The sequence below is a fragment of the Barbus barbus genome (genome assembly GCF_936440315.1).
Source record: "Barbus barbus genome assembly, chromosome: 45".
Classification (NCBI taxonomy): domain Eukaryota; kingdom Metazoa; phylum Chordata; class Actinopteri; order Cypriniformes; family Cyprinidae; genus Barbus; species Barbus barbus.
This window is the reverse complement of record NC_136723.1, coordinates 11,517,988-11,545,215: the sequence shown is the minus strand read 5'-3', so window position 1 is coordinate 11,545,215 and position 27,228 is coordinate 11,517,988. Positions and strand designations below refer to the sequence as shown.

General features: G+C 37.2%; 1 protein-coding gene across 11 annotated transcripts; it reads left to right on the top strand.

Moving 5' to 3' along the window:
- The first annotated feature begins 665 nt into the window (after positions 1 to 665).
- Positions 666 to 26,894, top strand: LOC306863945 (EH domain-binding protein 1-like protein 1). 11 transcript variants are annotated; one of them, XM_079407562.1, is made up of 24 exons: positions 676 to 1,186; positions 5,178 to 5,235; positions 5,596 to 5,691; positions 5,796 to 5,849; positions 6,023 to 6,204; positions 6,842 to 6,981; positions 7,382 to 7,456; positions 12,677 to 13,000; positions 13,446 to 13,505; positions 13,624 to 13,795; positions 14,326 to 15,024; positions 15,438 to 15,842; positions 19,548 to 20,795; positions 21,596 to 21,836; positions 21,951 to 22,123; positions 22,663 to 22,711; positions 22,813 to 23,370; positions 23,457 to 23,526; positions 23,634 to 23,683; positions 24,653 to 24,764; positions 24,865 to 24,964; positions 25,033 to 25,106; positions 25,540 to 25,654; positions 25,744 to 26,889. In XM_079407562.1, the coding sequence occupies exons 1-24, from the start codon at positions 1,083 to 1,085 to the stop codon at positions 25,829 to 25,831; spliced, it is 5,247 nt and encodes a 1,748-aa protein (XP_079263688.1). In that variant the 5' UTR covers positions 676 to 1,082; the 3' UTR covers positions 25,832 to 26,889. The 11 variants fall into 11 exon arrangements, with proteins under 11 accessions (XP_079263690.1, XP_079263688.1, XP_079263685.1 ...); XM_079407559.1 differs by having other exon boundaries at positions 24,644 to 24,764; XM_079407563.1 differs by lacking the exon at positions 12,677 to 13,000 and having other exon boundaries at positions 24,644 to 24,764.
- Positions 26,895 to 27,228: the final 334 nt, after the last annotated feature.

Here is a 27,228-nt window from a genome sequence, read left to right as displayed (position 1 = left end):
CTTGCCAATGTCCGCTCACTAAAAATACCCACTGTGATCAAGGACTAGATGGCCCCGCATTACTGCTCCAGATTATTATGTTGATAAATGCACTGAACACAGGGCCCAAGCACTGAAGGTGCATAATGTTTTAGTTTGAAGCATTTTTCCTATTGCTCGAAAGTCTATGGTTGCCCTTAGAACCATATGTTAAAAGGTTGTGTTTATCAGGTAGCCATTGTAACCTTAATATAATATACATATAAGAAAAATATGCTCAAACCTTGGGATAAATTTGTTGTTGAGTCACATTGACCAATTTTACTCATTTTTATTGAGCACATTACAAGTCCACCATTTAGATTTTACATACTTTTGCAAACCCAACAAAGATCATTAATTTCATAGGGCCACCCATGGTGTACAGTATTGCAAATAATTCCCGAATAACTGAGCTGGTTTTAAGCTGCTTTTCCCAAAATCTTACTTTTTAATCTGTAATTTTGCAACCAAAATATGATAATTATGCATGATGCATAATTTTACAGTGCATCCTCTTTTGGCCCCTAGCTGATTGGATATAACCCCTGACCTGTCATGTCAACAGTACCTTTAGTACTGTACTGAATACAATAGGGAGGTTTTGCATACTGCTGCACCATAGGCGTGTTTGCATAACCCTTCCCACCTACTCTTGCACTTCTACATCCACTTTCATCAGTTCACTGTCACACAGCTGCTTTTAGAAGCATTTCGTATCCCGTGAAGCTCCATGACATAAAACCGATGAAGTCTCTAGATTCTTTACGCTAAATGTTGTTGTTTTTTGCACCAAGGCAACTAATTGCAATACACAGAGATTCTCTGGTGAGTAACGTGATGCAGTAGTTTCCGTAAATGGTCTTTACTCGATGGCGACAGTTCGATGGTACTGAGCCGCATGAGGTCCAGCTCGTGCTCCTCAGCAGGAACATCTCACTCCACGAGCCTCTTGACAGCCATCTATTTGAGGACTTTTTACTTTTTGTTCACTGGCGGGACTGTAAAAATAGAATTTCCATGCGCCTGACTTCATTCGCGGATACTGCATTTTCTACAGAAGAATGACTTCAGTGTGGAAAAGATTACAAAGAGTTGGCAAAAAGGCCACTAAATTTCAGTTCGTGGCTTCGTATCAAGAACTTGTTCTGGAATGTACAAAGAAATGGTAAGTTATGATTTCTTTTCCGTTATAGCGGTGTGCTTCCTAAAAACGCAGTGCTGAAGGGCGGTTCTTCTGACTGAAACAGCACCATGCGCACACACTGTATCTTATTTTGTTGTAGCGCTGTTTTTGTAAATGATTGTGAATTGAACAGTTAACACAGCAGTCGATTTTAAGGATGTATTTGAAATGTAGTGGAGAACGTTGACAGTCACACACCCCCACTTCCGCCTCCATCACTCGTGCTGTCAACACTGAAGATCTTATGAACATCCATCATACTCACCTAAGCAGAATTAAGTGCTGCTGCTTCTTTTCAGCTTTATTTACCTGACTTCTATAAACTGTTTATTGCGTTGACAGCATCTATATATTGTTTCAGTGTTGCTTTTCCTCTCTGTTTAGGTGTTGTCATCATTGTTCGTTTATGTTTTATTCATGTATTATTTTGTGAGAGCTTTAAAGAGCATTGTTCTTGACTTCACTCTTAAATAGCCAGGAACATGAAATACCTCATAAATTACTTTATTGCTGTTTTTAAACGCATTACAACTTGCGTTTGTAATGCAATTTTCCAGGTAAACACAGTGGTGAGGTGACAGGATTAAATAATTGAAGACAATTAAATAACTCCTGTCTCTGTAAAGTCTTGATCAAGAGACAGCTGTTGACACTGACAGGGAGTGTGTCTTTCCTAACATTCATTACTGATACGTGTCTTTATCTAGGTATCTGTTCTTATCTATGTTCAAAGACAGTGTGATCAGAAGAAAGAAATTCAGTCTGATTGGATTTGAGAACCATGTCGTTTTTCAATCACAAGTATACAGCAAACACAAAAAGGTGTGTCTTTAAATCAGATCAATCAAATCAACTCACTTTATCATTAGTCAACCATATACACAAGTGCTACAGTGAGTAGAAGTTTTGGATGCATTTGGTCACCAATATTGAGACGATATAAGAAACAGAATAGCCACTCAGTATACACACAATATACACAATAATATATTTCACAGTGCACAAGTCGAGCGCTTCCATTAAACTGAAGGTTTTCATCATTTTGGTGATATTGACTATTGGCATTATTCTCTGAACAAGTCGTGGCCTGGTAAATGAAGCAACGCTCCATTATGCAATGGCTTGTCATCTGCCTGCAGGAGAAACTGAAACACTCATTGTAATTTCTGCCTATTAGTGTTAAGCACTATCTGAGATTTATTTCCATCATAGATAGCCTGCATCATTTTACTGGTGATGTAAACGATCTCTATTTCACCGATTCTAAATTCTATATACTATGCATTCTTTATTATTTAATACTAATACATATTTAACCTTTCAAAATTGTTGTTGGAAAGAAAGGTTAGGTTAATAGTAAACCTGAGCAGTTGTAATTGTTGTTATCACCTAATGAGCTTTCAGCTGATGTGGAAAGTCCTAGATTCTCTTGCAACACTATGAGGAAAGAACGTCCTGTATCTTTGCCACAGCTTTATGGTTTCTTTTGCTGACCTAAACAAGTGTATTGTAGTATGACTTTTTAAAAGCAATAGAGCAGTTAGAGTGTTTCAAAAGGAGAAAGAATGTGCATTTCTGTAAACACGTCAGATCTTGTGCAAATCATCTTGTGAGAGGATTTACAGTATAGCTTTGATTTTCATGTCCATTTCTGCCAGTGGGTCAAAGTCTGTTGATGTTACGCCATAGCTGAGAAAGGTGTAAGCTGGAGATATTAGACAGCTGAAAGATGACACAGCGGTTGAGTTTCTGATGGGGTAATATAACTTGAACTGTGTGTTGAGCATGTGTGTGTTTATCTCTGACATTTGTTTCACGTGTCAAAGTGACATGAAAAAATAAGGACTGCATTTTAGAAAGAAAATGAAAGAAAAAGGACTTATTTTTCCAACCAGGCTGGCAGTCTATTTTTACGTCCATATGCGCTCTACCCACGGCCCTCTCTTCTGCTCCTAATTTCGTTCTGCCCTGTTGCTATTACTAGCTGTAACCTGAGTAAGAGCTGGGTCTTGCTTCTCTTTGTGTAGCGGTTCATGCTGCTGCTGACACACACATATTAAGTTTACCTTTGCAAACATTAGTGTGAACATCACTGGAGGACTATGACATTTACAAATGGGTCACGTTCATTAAGAAACATTTTGATGTGTTTCAAGCGATACTATTTATTGTTCCCTGTTAAACATGTTTGACTTTCTTTTATGAAACGATAGAAATCTGTATTCATGCAATGGCTATGAATTTCCATGCAATTAGAATGAATAGGGACTTTAAAAAGGAAGCAAAAGCACTGTAAAAGTATCAAAAGTGGTTTATGTGATTCATATGCTATTCCAAATGTTCTGAAGCTATGTAGTAGCTTTGTGCGATGAACAGAGTGAAACATAGTTTTGTGTTTCATGTAGAAAATTATACCGGTTTGGAAAATCATGAGAGTAAATACACCACTGTTTGAAAGTCAGTGCACTTAATTATTATTATTATTATTATTATTTCTTTTTATTTTTTTTGAAGGACACGAATACTTTTATTGAGCAAGTATGCATTAAACTGTTCAAAAATGACACTAAAGACGTTTATAATGTTACAAAAGATTTTTATTTCAAATAAATGCTGTTTTTGAACTCCTTAAATAATTATCATGGTTTCCACAAAAATATGAAGCTGTTTTCTACTGTGAATATAATAAGAAATGTTTCTTGAGCATCAAATCAGCATATTGAAAGATTTCTTAAGGATCATGTGACAGTGAAGACTGAAGAAATGGCTGCTGAAAAAAAACTGCTTTTAAAATATATTAAAATAGCAATACTATTTAGCAATATTACTGTTTTTACAGTATTTTGATTTAATGCAGCTTTGGTTAGCATAAGAGACTTCTTTCAAAAACATCAAAAAAATCTTACCAACCCCCAAACCTTTATATATAATGGAAAAATTAGTTTTTGTTCCCTTCAGTGTTTGCGTAAGCTTAATGACAGCTTTTATATCACAAAATAATAAGCTGCCATTATTAAATGTGAACAGCTGTTTGTAAACACAGTGAGACTTAGTGGTTTGGAGATCAGAGGCCAACACCCCTTGTGTTGTGAGCCAAACTCAGCTTGGTCATGTGACCCTGCTGAGTTTCCTCCAATTCTTAATGCAGCGAGCAGGACACTGACTGAACAGCTCTGAAGTGTACAATGGGCTCACTTCAGAACAATTCACTATTAAATGGCAAGTTTATTTAGAAACCAAATGCATACATGTAAAGTGCAAACCTGGAAAAGGTGATTTCCATTTATTTGTTTTAAGCTGCACATTGATTTGCATTTTTGCTGGCAATACTGTATGTCATCATAATGTTCTGGATATCAGATATAAGGTCTTATCTAGGTCTACATGGTGCTTTGCCCTCAATAAACAGACAGGAACTCTTTAAAAACTTTGCTTCTTGAATGTTTTTACATAGCATAGGTAGCAATGCAGGGCAGTAAAAGTAATAGATTCCACATGTTCCAGTATACACCAAATTAAAACTTGGTTATCTAGCCAGACAGAAAGTTTCTCAATCAATTATTTGTTCTTGTGTGCTTGTATACAAGACGTTTCTCTAGTTTGCATTTATCTTGTATGCAAGGCCTTGCATCATGTGCTCTTGTTTTGTGTGGGGTTTGAAACAGTTGGCAGCATTTATTGATTCCTTTCTGCCTTGAGGTAACACTGGGAGACAAGATCACAAGATCTGTTACACTGCCTGTAGCGTTTTGGAGACACATACACCAGAAATGCCACAGTGTCTCTTTCAAGATCAATTTGTATAGGCTTTATATTTATATCCAGATATTTTAAACACACACAGAAAGAGTCATTGTAGACGTCTTCATCAATGATTACAAGTTCAATGATAGGCTTGGTCCTTTTAAAAGGACCAAGCCTATCATTGAACTTGTAAGCTCCCACTCAACTCTCTTTTTAAATTATTTTATAGGCAACCAGACAAACTGAGAGTGGTGTGGACACGGAGGAACAGACGCATTTGTTCGAAGGTAATTGTAAAATAAAATATTTTAAGTAATATTATTTTAGATTAATTGATGTTTTAATTGACAAACAAATTTTATTATATAAAGAGAATTGTTGAAATAATATGTACCATAAGTCTGGATTCAGATTTGTTTTTCCCATTTTTTTTTCAGATTATTTGCAAGTGTTTGAAAGCTAGTGTAATTTAGTTTATGACTATGTCCAGGAATCCCAAAGTTTTCAGACAGAACAGTGTGCTGACATTTTAAATTATCATATATAACAATGTGTTATTTACAGTGATTTACAAGTGCTTAAAATTATTACAACTACTATACAATATGGTTTATTATGACTGATATTATCTTTTATTTTCTCATCAGCTTCATTCATGGCAGCCAGGCATCAAAAACCCATACAGGGGAATGGTGGTGTGGCCTGTACCTGAGAATGTGGACATTACGGCCACACTCTACAGGGTAGGAGACCTACCACGCTTTATTATTAGCTATACAATATATAGAGTAGTTTATAAAATAGTCATAGTTTGTCAGTCAATTTTAATCATGGTTTTGCTTGACAGGACCCACATGCAGACGCGTTTGAAGACAAAGAGTGGACATTTTTCATTGAGAATGTGAGTTTATTCAAATCAAGGTGAAATTTCTTTGAATGTTTTTATTATTTTTGTTTATTTATTGTTTTTATTATTATTATTATTATTTATTTATATATATATATATATATATATATATATATATATATTATTTTTATTTTGAACGTTGTCTTACTATCTCTGATGTTCTACAGGAGACAGCAAAGGGTAGTCGGAAAGTTCTGGCGTCTGTGGACTTGAACATGAAGAAGTTTGCCAGCGCCACACACTCACAGACGGACCTGATGCTCAAAATGAAACCTCTGTCAGTTAAGGTGGTGGAGGCCACGCTGAAGCTCTCCTTATCCTGTGTGTTCCTCAAGGAGGGGAAAGCTACGTGAGTCATCCACATGAAGCTCTTTTTCAAGAAGTTATAGCACTTTTCATGTGATGTTTAATTATCTAGATTTAATCATTTGTTAAAGTTGTAAAGTTTCATTTTGTGACTGCACCGAAACTTGATTTCAGTTACAAATACTTGAGTGCATTTTGAATCTAAAAAGAGAAGTGGCTGCCTGCCCGGTCAGGGGTTTGCTGTTCAACACTGGGGAGGGTTTCTTCCATGACATGTGCAGGTCAAGAAACAGAGCAGAATTTTCAGAAACAATACAGCAAGCGCTCATATCACAGCCTAAGCATCTAAAATAATGCCATTTGAGCTTTGAGCATAATTGCAGAGATGCTGCATTAGGATAAAGTAATGCAATAGTAATGCAATCTATCAAATAACCTGTTCATGAGCTTCTAAAACTATACATGTATTGATTTCATTAAAAGAAACAGCCATAATGGTAGATACAATACCACTTATCATCCATTCACGTCTCCTAGGCATGAAAATGAAAAGCATATCACAGTCTGGCAAGCTCAAAAATGACTGACTGACTGGGAATTAAGACACATACATTACTCACACAGTAAAGTTTCCACAACATTTTCAATGAAGTCATGTACCTGTACTTCTTTCTCCACAGGGACGAGGACATGCAAAGTCTTGCCAGTCTGATGAGTGTAAAGCCAACAGATATTGGGAACCTAGATGACTTTAATGAGAGTGATGAAGAAGAGGATAAAAGATCTAGTACCGCTGTTAATCTCAGTACTGCAGCTCCAGGTATAAAAAAACAACAACAATCAACCTATGTTGTTTACAAGAAAATCTGGGATTCAACGAGTAATTTATACTTGGAAATAAAGTTTTAGGATTCATTGATGAAGAATTAATATTTTTGATTCTGCACTTTTGTCGTGCTGATCATTTGGAATGTAAACTTGAAGCGTTATACAAATGCTAAATACTGTAAATGCATATTCACTAGTGGTCTCAGACTTTATGAGTCCACTGTATATATAAAACACATTACTGTATTCTTTATCTTACATCCCTATTCCTCTGTCCACTTACTCAGGACTTGCATGAATCACTAATGATACATGTTTATTTTCTCTAAATATAGTAACCCTTACTTCCTCACATGCTACAACTTCTCTTTCTCTCTTTCTCTGACTGTCAGCACCCCATCTTCCTCTTCGACCAACACACTCCCAAGAAAAGAGATCTGCATCTCTAAAGTGCCCTTCAGCAATAGGTAACAGCAACCTTCACCTGTGTTCTTTGCATGTTCCTTCTTTACGGTCTTTTCATTTTAATCACATCACTGATCATTTTCATATCTTTTTCCTTAAAATTGAACGTCTTATGAATCCACAACCAATTAATTATTTCCATTAAATGAAATCTTAATAAAATGGTTCAGGATTATGAATTTTCATTTATGTGGTTTTGTTGCATATGATTATTACATTCATCCTTTGTCCTGCATTGCTTTGACTTGCATTTCATCATGAATTTCATTGAACTATTTAATCATTTAAAGGGAGTAGCTCACCCCTCCAAAAATCATTATTTCTCACCCTTATGGTATTTTTACAAACCACTTGTCTTTTTTTCCTGGAACACAAAAGGAATTTTAAAACGTTTTCATGTATCTTTTCTTAACAAAAAATAGTGGACAGTAGGGGTGTAAACAGTTCAGTTCTGACAACAATTCAGTTAGGATTATTTATTTCATGTAAAATCTAAAATTGGGTTTCGATTTGATTAGATTATTTTAGAACAATGCATAATTATTACAAAAAATGACACAAATTACATGTAACTGGAAAGACGATTTGCATTACTTAAATAGTGGAAAAATAATACTTCAGGCTTAAAGAAATTATTGTACACTACCTGGTAGATTAAAAAAAAAATGAATTAATAATTTTATAAATTATGAAATTCCATAAAAATTCTTGAAAAAATGTATCACAAATTCCACAAAAATATTAAACAGCACCACTTTTTTGACTGTTTTCCCGTTTAGTGTTACTCAGAAAAATAACAGCATACAAGTTTGGAATAACATGAGGGTGAGAAAATAATGATTTTCTTTTTTTGGGGGGGTGAAATAAACCTTTAAATGTCTTTTATGAAGCTGCAACCTCATCCTTCATGATACATTCCTGACCTTTCTCTCTCTTCTGTCTTTTTCTTTTTCTTCATCCCTTTCCCTCTGCTCTTTCTTTCTTTTGCTGTCCTTCTCCCACCATTTTTCACCATCTTAACCTCAGTCAGTGGTAAGGACAGGCCTGCTGGTGGTGTCCTCTCACGCCCAGTGCCTGGCACTGTTCATAACCCTGACCTGACATCACGTCCACCTTTACCCACCCCACCCAGTCCAACCCCTCGCACCATGCCCTCACCTGCCCGCTCCAGACCACCACGTCCACCACCCATTTCCCAGCCACAGGCCCCACCTGACTCCCACACAGAGCAAAATGCTTCTGGTTTGCTCCCTCCAGCATTGCCCAAAATCTTCCAGCCGTCCCGTGGCTCAGGTATTACAGATAGACTTAAATTAAACCGCTGGAAGTCAGCAAGTCGCCATTGGTATCTATTTGGCATTCCTACTTGACTACAGTTATTTGGATGAACTGTTATAGTGCTTCTATGGCAACAGTGTGCACAGCCTTCAAATAGAGACTTAAGTTCCTCTTTTCTAATAAAACCACAATCTCAGCTACACTACCATTAAAAAGTTTAAGGTCAGTGAGATTTTTTTCAAAGATATTAATTATTTTATTCAGCAAGATGCATTAAATTGATCAAAAGTGATAGTAAAGACTTTTATAATGTTACAAAATATTTCTATTTCAAATAAAAGCTTTATTTTCTATTCATCAAAGAATTCTGTATCACAATTTCTTCAAAAATATTAGCAGCACAGCTGTTTTCAATATTAATGTTTCTTGAGCAGCAAATCATCAAAATAGAATGCTTTGCCATCACAGAAATAAATAACATTTTCTTCAAAATATGCAAATACAAAACAGTTATTTTAAATTGTAACAATATTTCAGAATTTTTACTGTATTTTGATCAAATAAATGCGGCATTGGTGAGCATAGACTTGAGATGTATTTCAGAAATATAAAAAAAATCTTATTGACCCCAAACTCTTGAAAGGTAGTGTTTTTTAATGACTTTAGCATGTTGTTAGTCTTACTTTTCTTTAGAGCCCTACCCAAATGTGAATTGTTTCACTTGAAAAGTGATGTCACTTGATGGAAGTGATGTCATTTCCACATTTACCAGTGCTAGTCTGTGATTTTATCTGTATTTTTCTCTCGCCAGCCAGTAGCAAATTTCTGGCTAAATGACCTACTGTTTTTTGACTAACATGAGGATATGTGGTTTTGATTTCATTCCCATCTGAGTCATCACATCTGTGTTTACATGGAGGAATTGGCCAAAATGTTGTTTTGAAAATCTCTTTGCTGTAGGGCTGTTATGTGGGTATGTGGAGTAAAAGAAAATCTTTCAGAAAATTGAGAACTGAAAATCACTGAAACCACATACACATTGCAAAGTTTGAAGAGTGACGACAGTCATATTTAGCTGCAGTGTGAATTCATTGCCATCCACATGGATGAGTTTTATCACCGAAGGCCCATGCATATATTCTTTTACCAACGTCACCCAGACAAGCAATTACCATTGTAGAAGTGCTTATGCATCTGTGTATTTCTCAACAAAGCCTGGACTTCTTGTATAGATTCTCTGTCTATTTTTCCTTCTCTGATTGTGTCCAGCTCCGGTGTCGTTTCAAAGAAGACTGTCTGGCTCCGAGGCCCCTCTGGAGGGTCCCGTGACCTCTGACTATCCTCTGCTCAAACTCCCTCGGGCTTCTCCTTCCGATCCTTCCTATCCTTTCCTCTCTCACTCTCCCTCTCCTCCCACTGTGCTCCTGAAAGGTACAGACTCATGATTCCTAAACATTTAAAGATTACATACAATTCAAAGTATGTTTCTTATAATTCTAATTGGAACAGTATGTTAGCCTGATTTGACTCTTTAAGATTGTTTTTGGAGAAGTCAGATTCATTTCCTCTTAGCCACTGTCTCTCTTGTTCTCACTTTTCATGCATCTCTGACTAATCTTCTTCTTTCACGTGGTCTGCGTTCTTTTTTGTGTCATTGCACTTCTGTCTCAGATTCTTTTGGAGCACCTCGCACCAATGTTTTTAAGCCCAAGATTGTCCCCGGTGCTCGCCCTGTATCCCCCACTCCTGTCCCCCTCCTCGAGCCCAAAACTTCTTCCCTCTCTCTCTCTGACACGCTTAAGCGTCCATCTGCTGGCACTGTGCCAGGTATTGAGAAATCCTCCAGAATGCACGTAAACAGTAGAAGCAGCAGTACTAATGCAAGATATTAATAAAATATCTTTAAATTTAATATTACTAAAATAAATGTAATATATTTAATCCCGCTTTCTAAAGACTGGTCACTGGTAAGGACTGTTTTTTTTTACATTTTTAACATTTAAAAAATAATTAAAAACTAAAAAGAATTTGCTTTTGTGCGATTATAAAAGAAAAGCCAATTATTCGATTTACAGTTTTGTCTGGTTAATGTCACATAATATCATATATTAATATTTTTCTTAAATAGTATAAGGCTGCCTTTATATTTTAGGAAGGGTCCCTCGCTAGGGGATCATCATATTTGGTTGTTTTTGAAAATGTTGGAAACCCCCTGCTCTGATGTTAAAATCAATATTTGCTTAAAATTTTAAAAACTTTGCAATAAATATTACAAATTGAACCTCTAACACTTGATCAAGTAATGGCTGTTACTTTATCTCAAATTCTAATACCTCCTGCATGTTTTACTTCTTCTATACAGGTACATCTAAAAAAAAATTGAATATCGTGAAAAAGGTCAATATTTTTTGTCACTCATTTCAGAAAGTGAAACCCATATATTATATAGATTCATTACACATAGAGTGAAATATGTCAAGCCTTTATTTCTTGAAATTTTGATGATTATGGCTTACAGATAATGAAAACCCCAAATTCAGTATCTCAGAAAATTAGAATATTACATAAGATCAATAAAAAAAAGGATATTTTAAACAGAAATGTCAGGCTTCTGAAAAGTATGTTCATTTCTATGCACTCAATACTCGGTTGGGCCTCCTTTTGCATGAATTACTGCATCAATATGGCGTGGCATGGAGGCAATCAGCCTGTGGCACTGCTCAGGTGTAATGGAAGCCCAGGTTGCTTTGATAGTGGCCTTCAGGTCATCTGCATTGTTGGGTCTGGTGTCTCTCATCTTCCTCTTGACAATACCCCATAGATTCTCTATGGGGTTCAGGTCAGGCGAGTTTGCTGGCCAATCAAGAACAGTAAGACCATGGTCATTGAACCATCTTTTGGTACCTTTGGCAGTGTGGGCAGGTGCCAAGTCCTGCTGGAAAATGAAATCAGCATCTCCATAAAGCTTGTCAGCAGAAGGAAGCATGAAGTGCTCTAAAATTTCCTGGTAGATGGCTGCGTTGACTGTGGACTTCAGAAAACACAGTGGACCAAAACCAGCAGATGACATGGCAGCCCAAATCATCACTGACTGTGGAAATTTCACACTGGACTTCAAGCAACATGGATTCTGTGCCTCTCCACTCTTTCTCCAGACTCTGGGACCTTGATTTCCAAATGAAATGCAAAATTGACTTTCATCTGAAAAGAGGACTTTGGACCACTGAGCAACAGTCCAGTTCTTTTTCTCCACAGCCCAGGTAAGACGCTTCTGACGTTGTCTCTGGTTCAGAAGTGGCTTGGTAGCCCTTTTTCTGAAGACGTCTGAGCGTGGTGACTCTTGATGCACTGACTCCAGCTTCAGTCCACTCCTTGTGAAGCTCTCCCAAGTGTTTGAATCAGCTTTGCTTGACAGTATTCTCAAGCTTGCGGTCATCCCTGTTGCTTGTGCACCTTTTCCTACCCAAATTCTTCCTTCCAGTCAACTTTGCATTTAATATGCTTTGATACAGCACTCTGTAAACAGCCACACCTTTCAGTAATGACCCTCTGTGACTTACCCTCTTTGTGGAGGGCGTCAATGTTCGTCTTCTGGATCATTGCCAAGTCAGCAGTCTTCTCCAGTATTGTGCTTTCAAAGAACAAGAGATACCCGGAATTTATACTGTAGGGATGGTCATTAATTGAAACTCAAATGTAAATATTCTAATTTCTAATTTTGAGATACTGATTTTGACTTTCATGAGCTGTAAGCTCTAATCATCAAAATTAAAACAAAAAAAACTTTTGAAATGTTTTACTTTACATGTAATGAATCTAAAATATATGAAAGTTTCACTTTTTGAAATAAGTTTCAAGAAAAAATTTACTTTTTCACGATATTCTAATTTTTGGAGATGTACCTGTATATATATATATATTTTTTTTTCATCTTTTCCTCACAGTATCTACACAGCTAAATGAACAGATGATGGAGGTTTCTACATCTCCCTTCTTCAGTGTCCCTCTAAATGAATCTGTGACCGCTGTTCCTCTGCTGAGCAGACCAGATCTTGAAGCTCTGTGTGAAACATCTTGCACTTCTAGTCAACTCCCCAAGCCACCTCTACCTCCCTCTGTCCCTGTCTCTTACCCCATTAGCAAACCCCTATCTGCCTCTTTTACCCCAGCAGCTGTCTCTTCCTCTACCCCTGCTCTTGCACTGTCAACCACTGATGCCCACACAACTGCTTCATGCTGTTCAACTCAATCTTCTTCTACTCGCTCAGGTACTAGACTGCCTGTTGCTTGCATTAAAAGATGCAGTAATTAAAACTAGTGTGACTGGTGATGGGTCTAACAGTTATGATGTATTAGGAGACTTATTTTGCAATTAAATCACATCAATGATTAATAGGTTGTGTCGCAACTAGCGACCACTACAATTGACTAGCTTATGTTAGACTATATATTAGACTATATTTTCTTATTTGCTTTAATTTACGTCGGTCATGTTGTGCTGGATAGTCCCACCCACAGGGAACTCTCATTGGTCTAAAATCTCTCCAGATACTGGTGCTTATTTGCATAAAACTCTATGGCATGCTCGGTTACTCATGTCATTTCAAATTAAAAGTTGTCTTTAAAAATGAATTTAGTAATCAAAACTGAATAAAACTCATCTTACTTTACTAAAAATTATTTAAAATGATTGTATATCAACTGTTTACCCAGAGATACCCAGGGAGCTCAACACACTTACAGAGGAGGATCAAACAAACCTGTTTCTGCAAGGTGAATAAATATTCTTCATTTGTGTTATTAATGAAGTAAATGACCTGAAAATTATAAAATAGATTAAGACTGATTAGCTTTTACTCATTTTAATTCAGTTTGCTGTTATGTTCATCAGATATACTTGCTGAAGAACTAAAGAACTCAGAGCCCAAACCAGAGCAGCATCGCTCTTCTCGAACGGTCTGCAGCATTAGCATTGCTAATCAACAATCTCCTTCCTCCCTCCATCAACCTGAAACCATCAGCACTGAAAGAAAAGTGCTCAACTCTGCCATGGCTGTGCAAAGGTGAGCACTTAATTATTATTAGTTAAAGATTATTATTAGTAGTCTGGCATCAAGCATAATTCACTAACATCAATCTTAACTATATCATTACATTAAAAAAAATTAATATCACCTTCTGATTTGCAGAGGTATATTCAGCATTTAGTACTTTATGCGTTTCTGTAGGAATGTGTTTTGAACTTTATATGGACACAAATCCAAATATAACCCTTTAAATGAGAAAAACGGTTCCTTAATAACAATAGGGAAATGCATGACCTTGTGATAATCCTATTTTAAACAGACCATGGCATTTGCCTACACCAGCTGTCAGTTAACATTGTGCAAATGTTTAAACTCTCCATTGCTTTCCCTCACCACTTCAATCCTGTGTCTACCTTGTTTGTCCTGTTTTCTCGCCACTAACATCGCTGTGGCACAAAGTGCTCTCTCTAAGGAAAAGCTGCATCTAACCTTGCCAAATACTGCCATACTTTGGCCTCTCACCCCATTTTTTGCCACCTTTGACACCAAGTATCTTTGTCCCCCAGTCCTGGGCCTGTTGGCAAGTCATCTGGAGTACAGCCTGTGGAAGCTTCCAGATCTGAGGAACTGGACATTGGGAATGTCCCTCCTCCACACCCATTCTCAGCTCCAGCAACAACAGCTCCCTCATCAGTGGTTTCCACTCATATGAAGAAAAATCACGTTTTTATTGCAGAGAAACCACCACTGGCTGAGGAAGAGCCGGATTTTAAAGTGGCCGATTTCGATAAAGTGATCATAACCTCTCAAGATGTTACTGTTGGCAAATGCCCTGAGAAAGAACCACTCAAAATTGACATTGAACAGTCAATGCAGACTAGTCTGGTTCAAACCTTTTCAATAACCGATGATGACTCATTAAAGCAACCAAAAAACACAAAAATTGAATCAGCAGGGGAAGTTTCTCCAAAAGAGGAACCGAATGTACAGAACGTGACGGGTGCTTTGCTTTGTGCCGAACTCAACAAGTCGGATGAGGACAAGATACTCAAGAAATTTGCCTCAACTGTGGTTACCCCTACAGAGCACAATATCCCCAACATTTTATCCAGCTCATCAACTCTAAAGCAAGAACCTATAGATCTTCCCAGGGAAAAAAGCCAAGTGTGGGTGGAAGAAGTCCTTGCATTTAAGTCCAACCGTAGTTTGAGAGAGAAACAGTCCCATACGGATCATCTGGACAAGAGTTTAACTGTTGAGGAAAGGTGAGTGTGCTGCTCGCATGGCACTATTACTCTCCCAAACTGTGGGAAACTGTAACTTTCCTCTTTTGGGTCACTTCCCATTTCAGTAAACCCTTATCTGTCTTCTAATGGTGTTCATTTGAATACTTAGGCACATAAAACTCACTTTGGCGTCACAAACAGTTCTAGATAACACATTTTTAGAGATAACACATTTTAAATATACAAACTTGCCTCAGTATGAATAAATAAGTTATATCTTCTTCCCCAACCACAAAATTGCACTTCTGTAGAATTACATCATCGACATCAGTCTCAAGAAAAACTATAGATGAACTTCCTAAAGTTTTTACTTAAAACGAAATTATCTTCATTTCTTTATTTGTAACAATTTCCTTCCTGTCTCATTCTTCTCTTCTCTGTCATTCTCTCAGTCAAAATGAAATGGCCTTCACTCCACTTGAAAGGTCTAGCATTAGCCTCAAACAGGCTGCCCCTCAAATATCAGATCTGCCCAAAGAGCTTCCTCCCATTCATCCCCAACCCCTGGAGCCCAAAGTCCTTAAATGCATGTCAGAACAAACTCCAGCAGTCAATCAACCAGCAAAACTAGAGCTGATTGTGAAGGAGTCAGATGACACAGTGTTAACGCAGAAGAGTGTGGAGATCCATTCACTTGCCCAAGCAGAAGTGCCAATCTGGTGTTCTCTGGAAGAGAAAGTAGAAGATCAGGAGGATAAAGCAAGCGATGAAGAAATAATTAAGCACAAAACAACTGACAAGATGCCAAAAGAAGAAAATAATGCTGAAATATCCTCAAAAAAATCTTTAGAAGCAGGGTAAGAACCAATTGGTCTCAAATGTTCAGCCATGGCCAAGTGCTTGCATGCTTCCACGTCTCATACAATTAAGTGTGTTAAATTGGTCTTTTGGAGATTTTGTACACTCTCATGTGTCAATAAGAGAGAGAGTTTCAACAAGTCATACTTTGATGATATGAATATAAACTTGTGCTGAAATTGGCTTCATATTCATACCAGCGTTATAGCAGGTTTGTTAATGCATGTTTGATCAAAACAAGGTAAGTAAAATGTGACAAGCCCTATTCCTTACCTCACAGTGAAGAAAAGGCCGTGATCCAAGTCAAGGATGCTGAAAATCTCAGTTTAAATGAACCAGATTCCCAACAGCCGATACCCTCCATGGTCCTTAAACCACAACAAGCTGAGACTATCAAGGAGAAGAAAAAAGAAGCAGTTAAAATCAGTATACCAGTCCGTATGAAGCCTCCACTTCCTGTGATCTCCCCTGCTGTTGCTGTAACGGAAAAGGACAAAAGAACTTCAGTGCATCTGGAGGAAATTTGCCCTCTGACGCCCAGCCTGTCTCTGAATACAGAGTCTGATGGAAGTGATTTAAAGAAAAAGGTCACATTTGAGGAAGAGAGTGTGTTATGGGCTGCGGTAGAGGAGAAAACAAAAGAAAAATGTGATGAAGGTGTTAGTTTGGGCAAGTTGATACCAGAAAAAGAGCTTCTGGATAGGGGGTAAGTGCATGAGGTTTGTTAACCTCACTGCATGGAGTTTTGTGTGGACTTCAGACTATCTGGGCTTACATGTTTTGTCCATATCTACACCACTGTTCAAAACTTTGGGGTCTGTAAGATTTTTTGTTTGATTGTTTGAAAGAAAGAAATACTTTAATTAGGAAGTAAGGAAGCATTAAATTGATCAAAAGAGACACTAAAGACATCTATGATGGTACAAAAAATATATTTCAAATAAATGCTGTTCCTTTGAACTTTCTATTCATCAAAAAATCCTGAAAAAAATCATGATTTCCACAAAATATTAAACAGCACAACTGTTTCAACATTGATAACAAAAAAAAATGTTTATAAGCAACACATCAGCAGATTAGAATGATTTGACAATTCACAATTGAACAATTGAAGGATTTCACAATGTCTTTTACTGTATTTGATCAAATAAATGCAGCCTTGGTGAACATAAGAGACTTCTTTCAAAAACATTTTTAAAAAATCTTACCAACCCCAGACATTTGATCAGTTGAGATGTTAGCAAGAGAAAATTGATCTTCAAAGAATATTTTTGTCACTTACACTTTTTGGTCCATGGCAGCCAACATGGACAAGAAACATCAGAAACCAAGCCTAAGGAGCAAGAGGATTCCTTTACCTTGTTTCATTTCCACCACAAACTAGATAAAAATACCAACAGAGAAAGCCAGAGGGAAGACAGTAAAAAGAAGACCACTAAAGAGGAAGATTCAGATGATACGATGCTCCAAACTGGCAATGAGGCTATTTTGACAACTGATGCAGGACCTAAAGAAGATCTGAAGACTGTCAGTGTCTGTTCAGGAACTGAACTTGGCCATGTACTTGATGTAGGAACAGACAGAAACGTGGACACCTGCAAACAGGAACATGACTCAGTTTCTGACCAGGAAGAAGTATCTGTAGGCTTCATACGGGGGATTTTCGGTGTTCTGTATAAAGGGTAAGTGTGGAATGATTCAGAGGCTTGTACAGAGCTTCTCTTGTCACTGCATCTGCATGGCTATAATTTTGTTTTCCTGAAAAACTGAAAGGTTGTTATTAGGTGTGATTGTGCATTTGCAAGGAAGCTTTTGCATCCACATTTATGGTGTCCTGTACTGATGAGAAGCTTAGCTTAAGGAGGAGTTTGCCAGTTGGATTGAATGCTGGGTGGTGATTCAAAAGAGCCGTTTAACGAATGGAAGTCATATCAAAAAGAGCCCTTTTGCGAATGGAAAGAATTTGTTTTATCATGATGTAATGTAATCATATTTAAATGTCCTCATCCTTTAGTTACGAGACCATGACATCAATACTACAGCAGCCAAGCACAACTGAAACAGATGTTCAAGATGACACAATTTTGGATGATCATGATGAATCTGTGGTTGAAATTCTCCCTCCCGAGGCCTTCTCTGACACCAAAATTGAGCATCCAACTGACGATGAGCCTCAGGAATCAATAATCCATGATTTGTTACCTTCTGGCGAGTTACAGAGTGATATTCAGACCTCCGAGCCTGTAGCCATGAGCCTGGTGGAGTGTTTGAAACTGGCAGCCAGAGAAACTCAAAGCGGATCTATGAATTTCAAGACCCTGGATAAAGGAAGCCCTTCTAAACAGAAAGCAGCAAATGAGCAAACCCAAATACTGACACCAATCAGAAATGACAAATGCATGACGGCGGAATTGAAGTCTGAGAGTGTGCTATCAAACGAAGAGAAGAATGAAGAGCCGTGCTTACCTCTGGAGGAAGAAGAAGACATAACTGATAAGAAAGAGGTGCAAAACCTCAGCTCTGTGGAAACAGATGGTCTGGTGACTGAGGTAGAGTTTGAGGAAATAAAAATGCACGAAAGTCCAAAAAGAATTGGACATGAAGAACTTCTGCCTGGCAAGATAACTGCAGCAGATTTAAGGTGTATGGCGGAGTCGGAGGGTTCACAGGAGGTGCTGGAATTTGAATTGGGTCAGGAAGAATTAGGAACAGTGTGGTCTGCTGAGCTATATATGGATGGAGGGTAAGTGCATGGGACATCACCTCTGCCTGCACGGCCTCTCATTTTTATGACCCTCTTTACATGAACGGCACGATTTTGGCAGTGTTCCGTCTGGCTGACATTCGAGCATTCTAGCCGATGCATTACGTTATTTGTATGTGTCTGTGACAAGGGCTGGTGGAGTCTGCATTTGACATCAAGCAGTGCATTTAATGTCCTGTTTCCTATGGCCACCCTGTTGAAAGACAACCAGCATATTGTTTTTTTCAACAGGGCAACTAGACTTCTAAATGATGGGACATATTACCTTTCAAAAGTTTGGTGTCAGGCAATACAATCAGTACTTATTAGTACTTTTAATCAGCAAGGATGCATTAAATTGATCAAGAAAGGGTCAAGGTAGTTATGATATTAGAAACAAAATGTCTCTTGATCGCCATATCAGCATATGTGATTCATTTTTGAAGGCTCATGTGGCACTGAAGACTGGAGTAATCATGCTTAAAATAAATTGCATTTAAATATATATTTAAGTTATTTTAAATTGTAATAATTGTAATAATATTTGATCAAATAAATGCAGCCTTGTGACCATAAGTGACTTTCTTTTTTTTTTATGTTGAAAAATCTTACCAAGCCCAAATATTTGAGAGGTGGTGAGTGTATATACTATGAGCATGAAACAAATTGTGTTGGTTCCTATTGAATTGATTTTGGGCTCTGTGTCGTTTTTCAAAAAGGACTAAACAGCAACTTCGCCGCTTGTGTGTCTATTTTGCACCCCTGCTGCAAGCTTGCAAAAATTTTTAGCAGAAAATACAGTGACTGTGGGCTAATTCTGCTGTTTGTATCTCCGTTCTGGAACTGATTGTGCCATTTTCACTTGATTACATTTTTACTGAAAAACCTTTGCACGCTATAATAACCAAGTTGGTATGGTGCAACATTTTGATCTCATGTTCTGGTGTCCCATTTCTCACAGACCAGAGGAATCCTCAATACCACCAAGAGATTTCACTGCCATACAAAAACCGGAATCACCTCAGACTGCCTTTCCACCAGAATCTGGGTCTATATTAAAAGATACTACAACAACGGAAACTATTTCTCAACCTGCTAGCAAAGTTCTCCCTCCCTGTCAAGACAAGTGTATGCAGTCACCACCCCCAGTGCCTTTACAGGAAGTCGGCCCTGATGCCATCAATCAAAATAGTAGCTCTGCAGCTGCTAAAAGGCATGTGGTTCCACAATGCGATGAACAAGGAACCACTCCTTCTCATGTAACTATACAGACAGCAGCTGTAAAGACTGTTGAGATGTGCAAAGATGGTGCAAAAGAGACAAGCGAGAATAACTTGACACCACTAGAGGGAGACAATACCAAAACCATGTGTATAAACAACACTTCAAAAGCTGAGATGGAGAAAGAGAGCAGCCCAGTCATCACCAAGGCATCAGAAATTATTAGTATAGCAGCCACAGAAAGACCGAAAGATACAAACATTGATGAGAATGTTGTTTCTGGGAAGGACATTTCTCCAAGGAGCACAGTGGTCCCGTGGCCAATTCCTTCTCCAAAACTCGAAAGACACCATGAGCCCTCAAAAAGTACAGAAAGTTCCAGTCTAAAGGAGGATGACCTCTCAGAGGAGAGCGTTCTGTTAGCAAAGATTCGTCAGATGGCTGAAGAAGAGACGACACATCCATCAGCTCCTGCTCCACGCACTAAAAAACATCTGATCCCCAGCGAGTCTGATTTTGAACTTCCTCCATCTCCTCCCATGCAACTAAAGTCTAGCACGAAACCACCCGTGGATGAGATGAGGCCAAATTTAGATCTGACTGAGATTACAAAAACACTCGTACCTCCACCATCAGTGATTTCTCCAGAGAAGATAAATGAGAAGATTGACATCAGTCAGTCTCAGACTCCCTCTGTGCCACTGGAGAGCTTTAAGTTAGATGATAGCCACAGAGAAGCCAAACCTAGAAATGCTGTTTTAGATGATAATGTCCAGTTAAGCAAGCAAGAACAAAATATTCAGATGGAATGTATTGGAGTTGAAAGGGAGGGCCAGGATACACCAGCTGTTAAACCCACAAACCAGACGGAGAACACAGAAACAGAAGCTGACACTGAGAACACGGAAGAACCAGAATTAAGTATAGATAGAAGTGAAGAGGCGCAAATGGAGCAGGATAGACCACCATCTCCAGTTCCTGATGAATTGTAAGTCTGTGTCTGAGTGGAGTGTAAAATCTCAAATTGTATTTTGCCATATTATATTGCTTGACTTAAAATCTGGAACGTCATCTACAGCTTTAAAGTTTGATGCCTAAAATTTTACACCTCTGTGCACAATTTACACTACGGTTCAAAAGTTTGGGGTTGGTAAGATTTTTTTTTAATGTTTATGAAAGAAGTCAAATCACAGCTGAATTTGTTGGATTTTAAAATATTCCTGTGCTGGCAAAGCTGATTTTTTTAGCATCCATTACTCCTTTATCTTTCTAATATGCTGATTTGGTTCTCAAGAGACATTTCTTATTATTATTAATGCTAAAAGTATTTGTGCTGCTGGAAACTGTTGTATGTTTTTTTCTTTGATGAATAGAAAGTAAAATAAACATTTATTTGAAGAATTATTTGTTTATGACTTATTTTTAATTAATACGATTATGAATGTTTACTGTCAATTTTGATCAAATGAATGCCTCCTAATGCTGAATAAAAGTATTAATTTCTTTAAAATCTTACATATCTATGTAACATCTTACAACTTCTGAGCAGTAGTGTAATAACACTGTGTATAATAATATTTGCATGTCTTTTCATTAACCTCAAATCAACCCAAAATGTCATAAGCAATGCAGAAAGAAAAAATTCATTTTCACTTTAACACTGAATTTGACATTTAAATTCAAAACCATGTGAAACAAAATTAATGATGAGGAATTGTGTTTTTATAATAACAGGGAAAAATGTGTAAGTCATGTCAGTATGTCTAACAGTTTCTGTCCTTTTAATAGGTCTGGTCATCCTCAGGAAAAGGAGTCCTCTGATGTAACCCCAGAGGCTAAAGGGAGCGAGACGCCATCTAGGAGCCCAGGCAGCATGCAGGTTAACGGCCAGACCACTGCAGACTCATCCCATGTGATTGTGCCTCCATTGCGCAGTAAAAAGAAAATAATTCCACCACCAATGGACCTTGCAATAGTAAATACAATGGATGAATCCATTAAAGAGGGTTCAGCAGTGCCTGGATGGGATGTATGTGGAATTTGTCTTATATGTAAAGTACCTGTTAAAATGTAGACTGTTTATCACTTTTTCTAAATGCAGTCTAACACTGTTTTGTTTGTCTTTCCATTTGTCACTATACAGTTTGCCAGTCCACTGCCCAGTCCTGGTTTGGTGACCTCCAGTCAGTCCTTGCTGGAGTGGTGTCAAGAGATCACTAAAAACTATAAGGGTGTAAAAATCACAAACTTCAGCACCTCTTGGCGTAACGGCCTGGCATTCTGTGCCATCTTACATCACTTCCACCCTGAGATAATGTCAGTTTCTGATTTATTTCATTCATTACTAGCTCAAAGCAAACTCATTATTTCTTAGTATGATTCAATTTATGTGCACAAGCCTAAAAAATATTATTTGCTTCAAGTACAAACAAATCAGCAATAAATATTGTATCTGTACCATATCATTTAATGATTAATATTTTCATTTACAGAAATCAGTTGATATTAGATATTTAATTATGCATGTTCATTTGCTCGTTTTTTGTTTAATTTACCTTTGCCTTAATAATATTTTAATTATACTGTTAAATGTAATATTTAGCAAAAAATTAAAAAAACGATTATCATTGTTCATACTTTACAATATTATGTTGTGATACCTAAATAAACTTAAAATAATTGATTTCAGCATTTTCATATGCATTTTATTTAGACATCATTTTTTTCAGTATTGTACATTTATAGCTTATTATTGTTCATAATATGAGAATTATTACTGAAATAATTGGAATTAATCATAAAATAATTACTTTTTAGATTTGTTATTGTTTATTGACTTAGTTGTTGTTTTCCAGTGACTTTAATGCATTGGAGCCTCACAACATAAAGCAAAACAACAAAGCTGTAAGTTTGGTTTAAGCAGATGTTCCACAGAAATATAATTTTTTAACTATAAACCCAACCTCATAATTTTTGCTACCTTTTTTTTTTTGCATCTCTTTTAGGCTTTTGATGGTTTTGCATCACTGGAAATCTCTCGTCTGCTGGAGCCCTCAGACATGGTGCTTCTCTCTGTGCCTGATCGTTTGATTGTCATGACGTACTTGTGCCAAATCCGTGCACACTTCACTGGGCAGGAGCTGAGTGTGTTACAGATAGAGCAGAACAACAGTCAGTCCAGCTATGCAGTAGCCAGGCCAAATCAAGGGCCGGATGTACAAGCAGCAGCCAAATTCTGTGCAGAGAGACTCCAGGCTGGAGCTCTGTCAGGAGACAGTAACAGCAAGGACTCACTTGGAGAGGAGGGAAGTGACAGTGTGGCTAAGCCAAACGGAGGTCTTGTTCCTCCACCTCGGACTAAACGTGCAGAAAAGGTGGAAGAGAAGGGCAGTAAGGAGACAGAGGGAGGAGCGCAGAGTCCTGTGGCCCCACCACGATCAAACTCAGTGGCTTCCAGATCAGGTTTTGGGCACGTACAAGATGCGGATCTGGTGAAGAAACGGCGGTCGCGTCTGAAGAGCGAATCCATGGATGAGACTGATTCAAAGGAGCAGCCAAAGGAGGTAAAAGACATCAAATTTACCCTTTCTTTGCATTTGTGTGTGTTAATATTTGATCTAATTGTCTTTTCTCTACTAACCTCTGACAGTCAGATAAAGGTGAACTGACAGCTGAAGGAACTAACGGCTCAACAGCTGCCAGAGAAAGCGCTGAAACTGGTAACCTTCCTAAACTGCTTCCCAATATCTAAAAAATGATTGAATTTGGAAAGATTTGGTATTTTACACTCTGATTTGCACTCTTTTGCCATTTCATATGTTTGCAGAACCTCAGGAAGCAAACCAAGATGTTAAATCAGCAGATAATGAGACAATGGTCAGTGTGCCCTTTTCATACTGACCATTTTCTTCTATCTTTCATCAAGTGTCATTTTTGGTTAAACCTCAAAGTCTGTCATTTTAAAACAACATTTGCTAATTTGCATGTTAAATATTTAGAAAATATATTTCTGAGGTGAAAATAATCATCATAATTCTCTGGGGCCAGATTCATGAAATATTCTTAAGAATAAAACTTGTTTTTTTCCTTGTTTTCTAACTTAAGTATAAGGTTATGAATGTTTTGTTAAGAAAATCATTTTGTTAAGAAAAAAATCATAACATTTCATAACATTTCATTTTTTAGATTGTTCTAAAGATAAAGGATATTAAATAATTAGAATTCCTGAAAAGAATGTTTTGAAAAATCCTTGTAAATTAGTTCCTAAAGTTAGGATAATCTCCGACTTGTCTTAAATCCCCAGTGGTGAGATGTTTACATTTATTTAGTGGGTTGTTTTAAATATTAAACAGTACAACATTATTATGAATATTATGACAATGATAATTACAGTACTCTACAGTCGATGCAATAAGACAGAGAGGTGTTTGTCAATAAGTTGATCGATGAAACTTTGCCCATTTTCTGCTTAAGAATAAAAAAAGAAAATAGAGAAGAAAATTATTGTCCAGAATTGCAAGAATATTCTTACGAACTACTTCATTCTTAAGAAGACTTTTCAGAATCCGGCCCCTGACTCGCAAGCTCTTACCATCTCATGTTTAATTTCCTTGTTTTATAAATCTTTTAGTTAAATCAAGTGTGTCCTTTCCTCTCCATTATCTTTGTGTGTCATTGTTTCTGTCTTATCAATGTTGGTCTTTTATCTTTCTGTATCTGTCTCTATCCATCTCTCTTTCGCTCAATCTCCATTCCTTTTCACTGTCTTTTCCTTTCTTTGTCTGTATTGCTCTTGTCTGGTTTTATGTATGTCTCCCTGTGGTACTTCCTGGCCAGTGTCTGCAGGACACCAATCAATATGTGGTGAGTGAACTTCAGGCCCTGGAAACCGAACAGAAGCACATAGACAGCAGAGCTGCAGTCGTGGAGCAAAGACTCAGAAAGCTCATGGAGACGGGTAAAAAAAAAACACTCATATAGAGGGAAAGAGAGAATGAAGTTGATTTCAAATGAACTCTTGAAATACAGCATGATATTCCACATGATCTGTGTAACAGGAAGTGATAAAGATGAAGAAGAGAAGCTGATTCAGGAATGGTTCAATCTGGTCAACAAGAAGAATGCTCTGATCAGGAGACAAGACCATCTGGAGCTGCTGTATGTATTGATATGTAAGACACAATCAGTGCACACCGTCAGCCACATCAATGATGTTATCCTTGCAGGCAAGAAGAGCAGGATTTAGAAAGAAGATTTGAGCTACTAAATCGAGAGCTCAGAGCCATGATGGCTATTGAAGGTAAGCCGTGTTATCCGTTAACTGTTATTAAAGTAGTGTTTTTAAAGCATAGCTTGAGCAGCCAAGGTAATATAAATGTAAAAATAATGAACATAGTTAATTATTCAGTTATCTAATATCAGCCTGTATGCTACCGATATATTGTGCATCTGTATTCTACAGATTCCATATTTTCATTTGTCATGTAAATGCAAGTTGTACTACTAAAACCACCAAAAAAGTGAAAAGTTTGCAGGTTCCAATTTTAATTAATATGTTCCAATGTTCATTTATATTCTGCCAAAGTGGTAGAAAGAACATCAGCTTGGCCCATATATCGGTCTATTAATGCTTTTAACCCATACCTACCTATTTCCTCTATGGCTGAAGCTGTAGTTATCAGTATTTCATCACTGTACAATCATATCACTAATATCCATATTTCATCCATCAGACTGGCAGAAAACTCAGGCCCAACAGCACAGAGAACAGCTACTGCTACAGGAACTGGTGTCACTGGTCAACAAGCGGGACGAGCTGGTCAGAGACATGGATGCAAAAGAGAGAGGGTGAGTCTTGTCACAGTGTATTTTGTTGCACTGGAAATTAAACTTTACATTACTTTACTTCATGGACTGAATGTATTTTGTATTTGCAGGGCTTTGGAGGAGGATGAGAGACTGGAGAGAAGTCTGGAGGCAAGACGTAGAAAATACAGCAATAAGGAAAAGTGTGTTCTTCAATAAAGAAACTTGAATTATTTTGAAAGCTGTGGCTCACTGCACCAGAGACGATCCTAAATGACTTGGACTACACCAGGACATTAGTGTGCCTTGTTTTAACTTTCAAAGACATTTGGCTTAAACGTGAAGCCCTTTCTCAAAACATCTTAAAGACCTCAGTGACATCTCAGTGGGATATAAATCATGTCCAGTCTAGATCAGACAAGTTGTTCATTGAAAGTTTGCACAATGTTTTGGTTTTCCCAGGTTTCACTGGTGGAGAGTTTAATATTTTAAGCAATATTACTTTAAATCTTAAAATCTGAAAGATGGTCTTTATTTTTTTATTGGACAATAAACAAACAGCCTTGAATGAACCCCTGAATGGTTGCAGACAGTCGAACTGAACACAAGAAATAATAAGAAAAGGGAAGAATCCTGCACACTGCTGTAGGTTGCAAGAAATCCAATATTTATTGAGACTTCAGTCCCACAACCTTAGTCAGGATTTTTTTTTTCCTGAAGCAAATACAACTGCTCAATAAATAATATATTTCTTACAGTCTGAGCAAGCAAGCAGTGTTTTCTCTCCTTTGTAATGTTTTTTTGGGGAAATGTTATATTTAAGATTGAGACGATTCGACTAGGTATATCGAACAGACAAAGAGACTTGCGCCAAAGTTTGCTGTTTTTACGTTATTTATTTAAGTGTGTTGTTTCCTGATATGCCAAATGTCTCTGTTGGGCTGTTTTGAATTATCTGCAAATTATATTCTCTGATGTTTCATCAGGCAATATGTCTCCAAATTAATGTATTCATAAAGTTATTTTGCATTGCAGTGCCTTTAGAGGTTTCATACCTTTTGAAAAGGGGCTTTTTATATCAAATGAAGCCATTCTGTATTTTTCTGTTTTAAACCTTAAAAGCTCATTCAAAATGAAAAATATTTAAGGATTGTTTTATAGATATACAAAAAGTATTTTGTCTGTCTGAACTCTTTTTGATATTTAAATGTGTTATTCATTCCTATTTTAAGATTTAGGGTGTTTTATTCAATAAAGTTTGATGCTGTTTGAAATTCTGTTTAATCTATTTTTATTTTTTTCCTAAAACATGAGAACACACACACACATAAGCTTATAATGTAAATTAAAAAATTATTATATTATTGCCCGGTTTCACAGACAGTGTTTAGACTAAGCCAGGATTAGGCCATAGTTCAATTAGGACAGTTAAGTAAATTTGATAAACCTGCCTTAGAAAAATACATTAGGCTACTGGTGTCCATCTTGAGACAAAACAAAGGCACTGATATATTTTAAGATCAGTCAGTGCGAGTTTCTTTCAGTTGAAACAGCTCAGACATACATTTTAGTCTGGGACTAGGTTTAAGCCTTGTCTGTGAAACCGGGGGTATATT

Excerpts from the sequence above, each read along its gene's own strand:
- LOC306863945 (XM_079407559.1), top strand. The coding sequence starts at position 1,083 with ATGACTTCAGTGTGGAAAAGATTACAAAGAGTTGGCAAAAAGGCCACT. Across the intron at positions 22,124-22,662 it reads CACTTCCACCCTGAGATAAT|TGACTTTAATGCATTGGAGC; the intron begins GTCAGTTTCTGA and ends GTTGTTTTCCAG. Across the intron at positions 23,527-23,633 it reads CAGAGAAAGCGCTGAAACTG|AACCTCAGGAAGCAAACCAA; the intron begins GTAACCTTCCTA and ends ATATGTTTGCAG.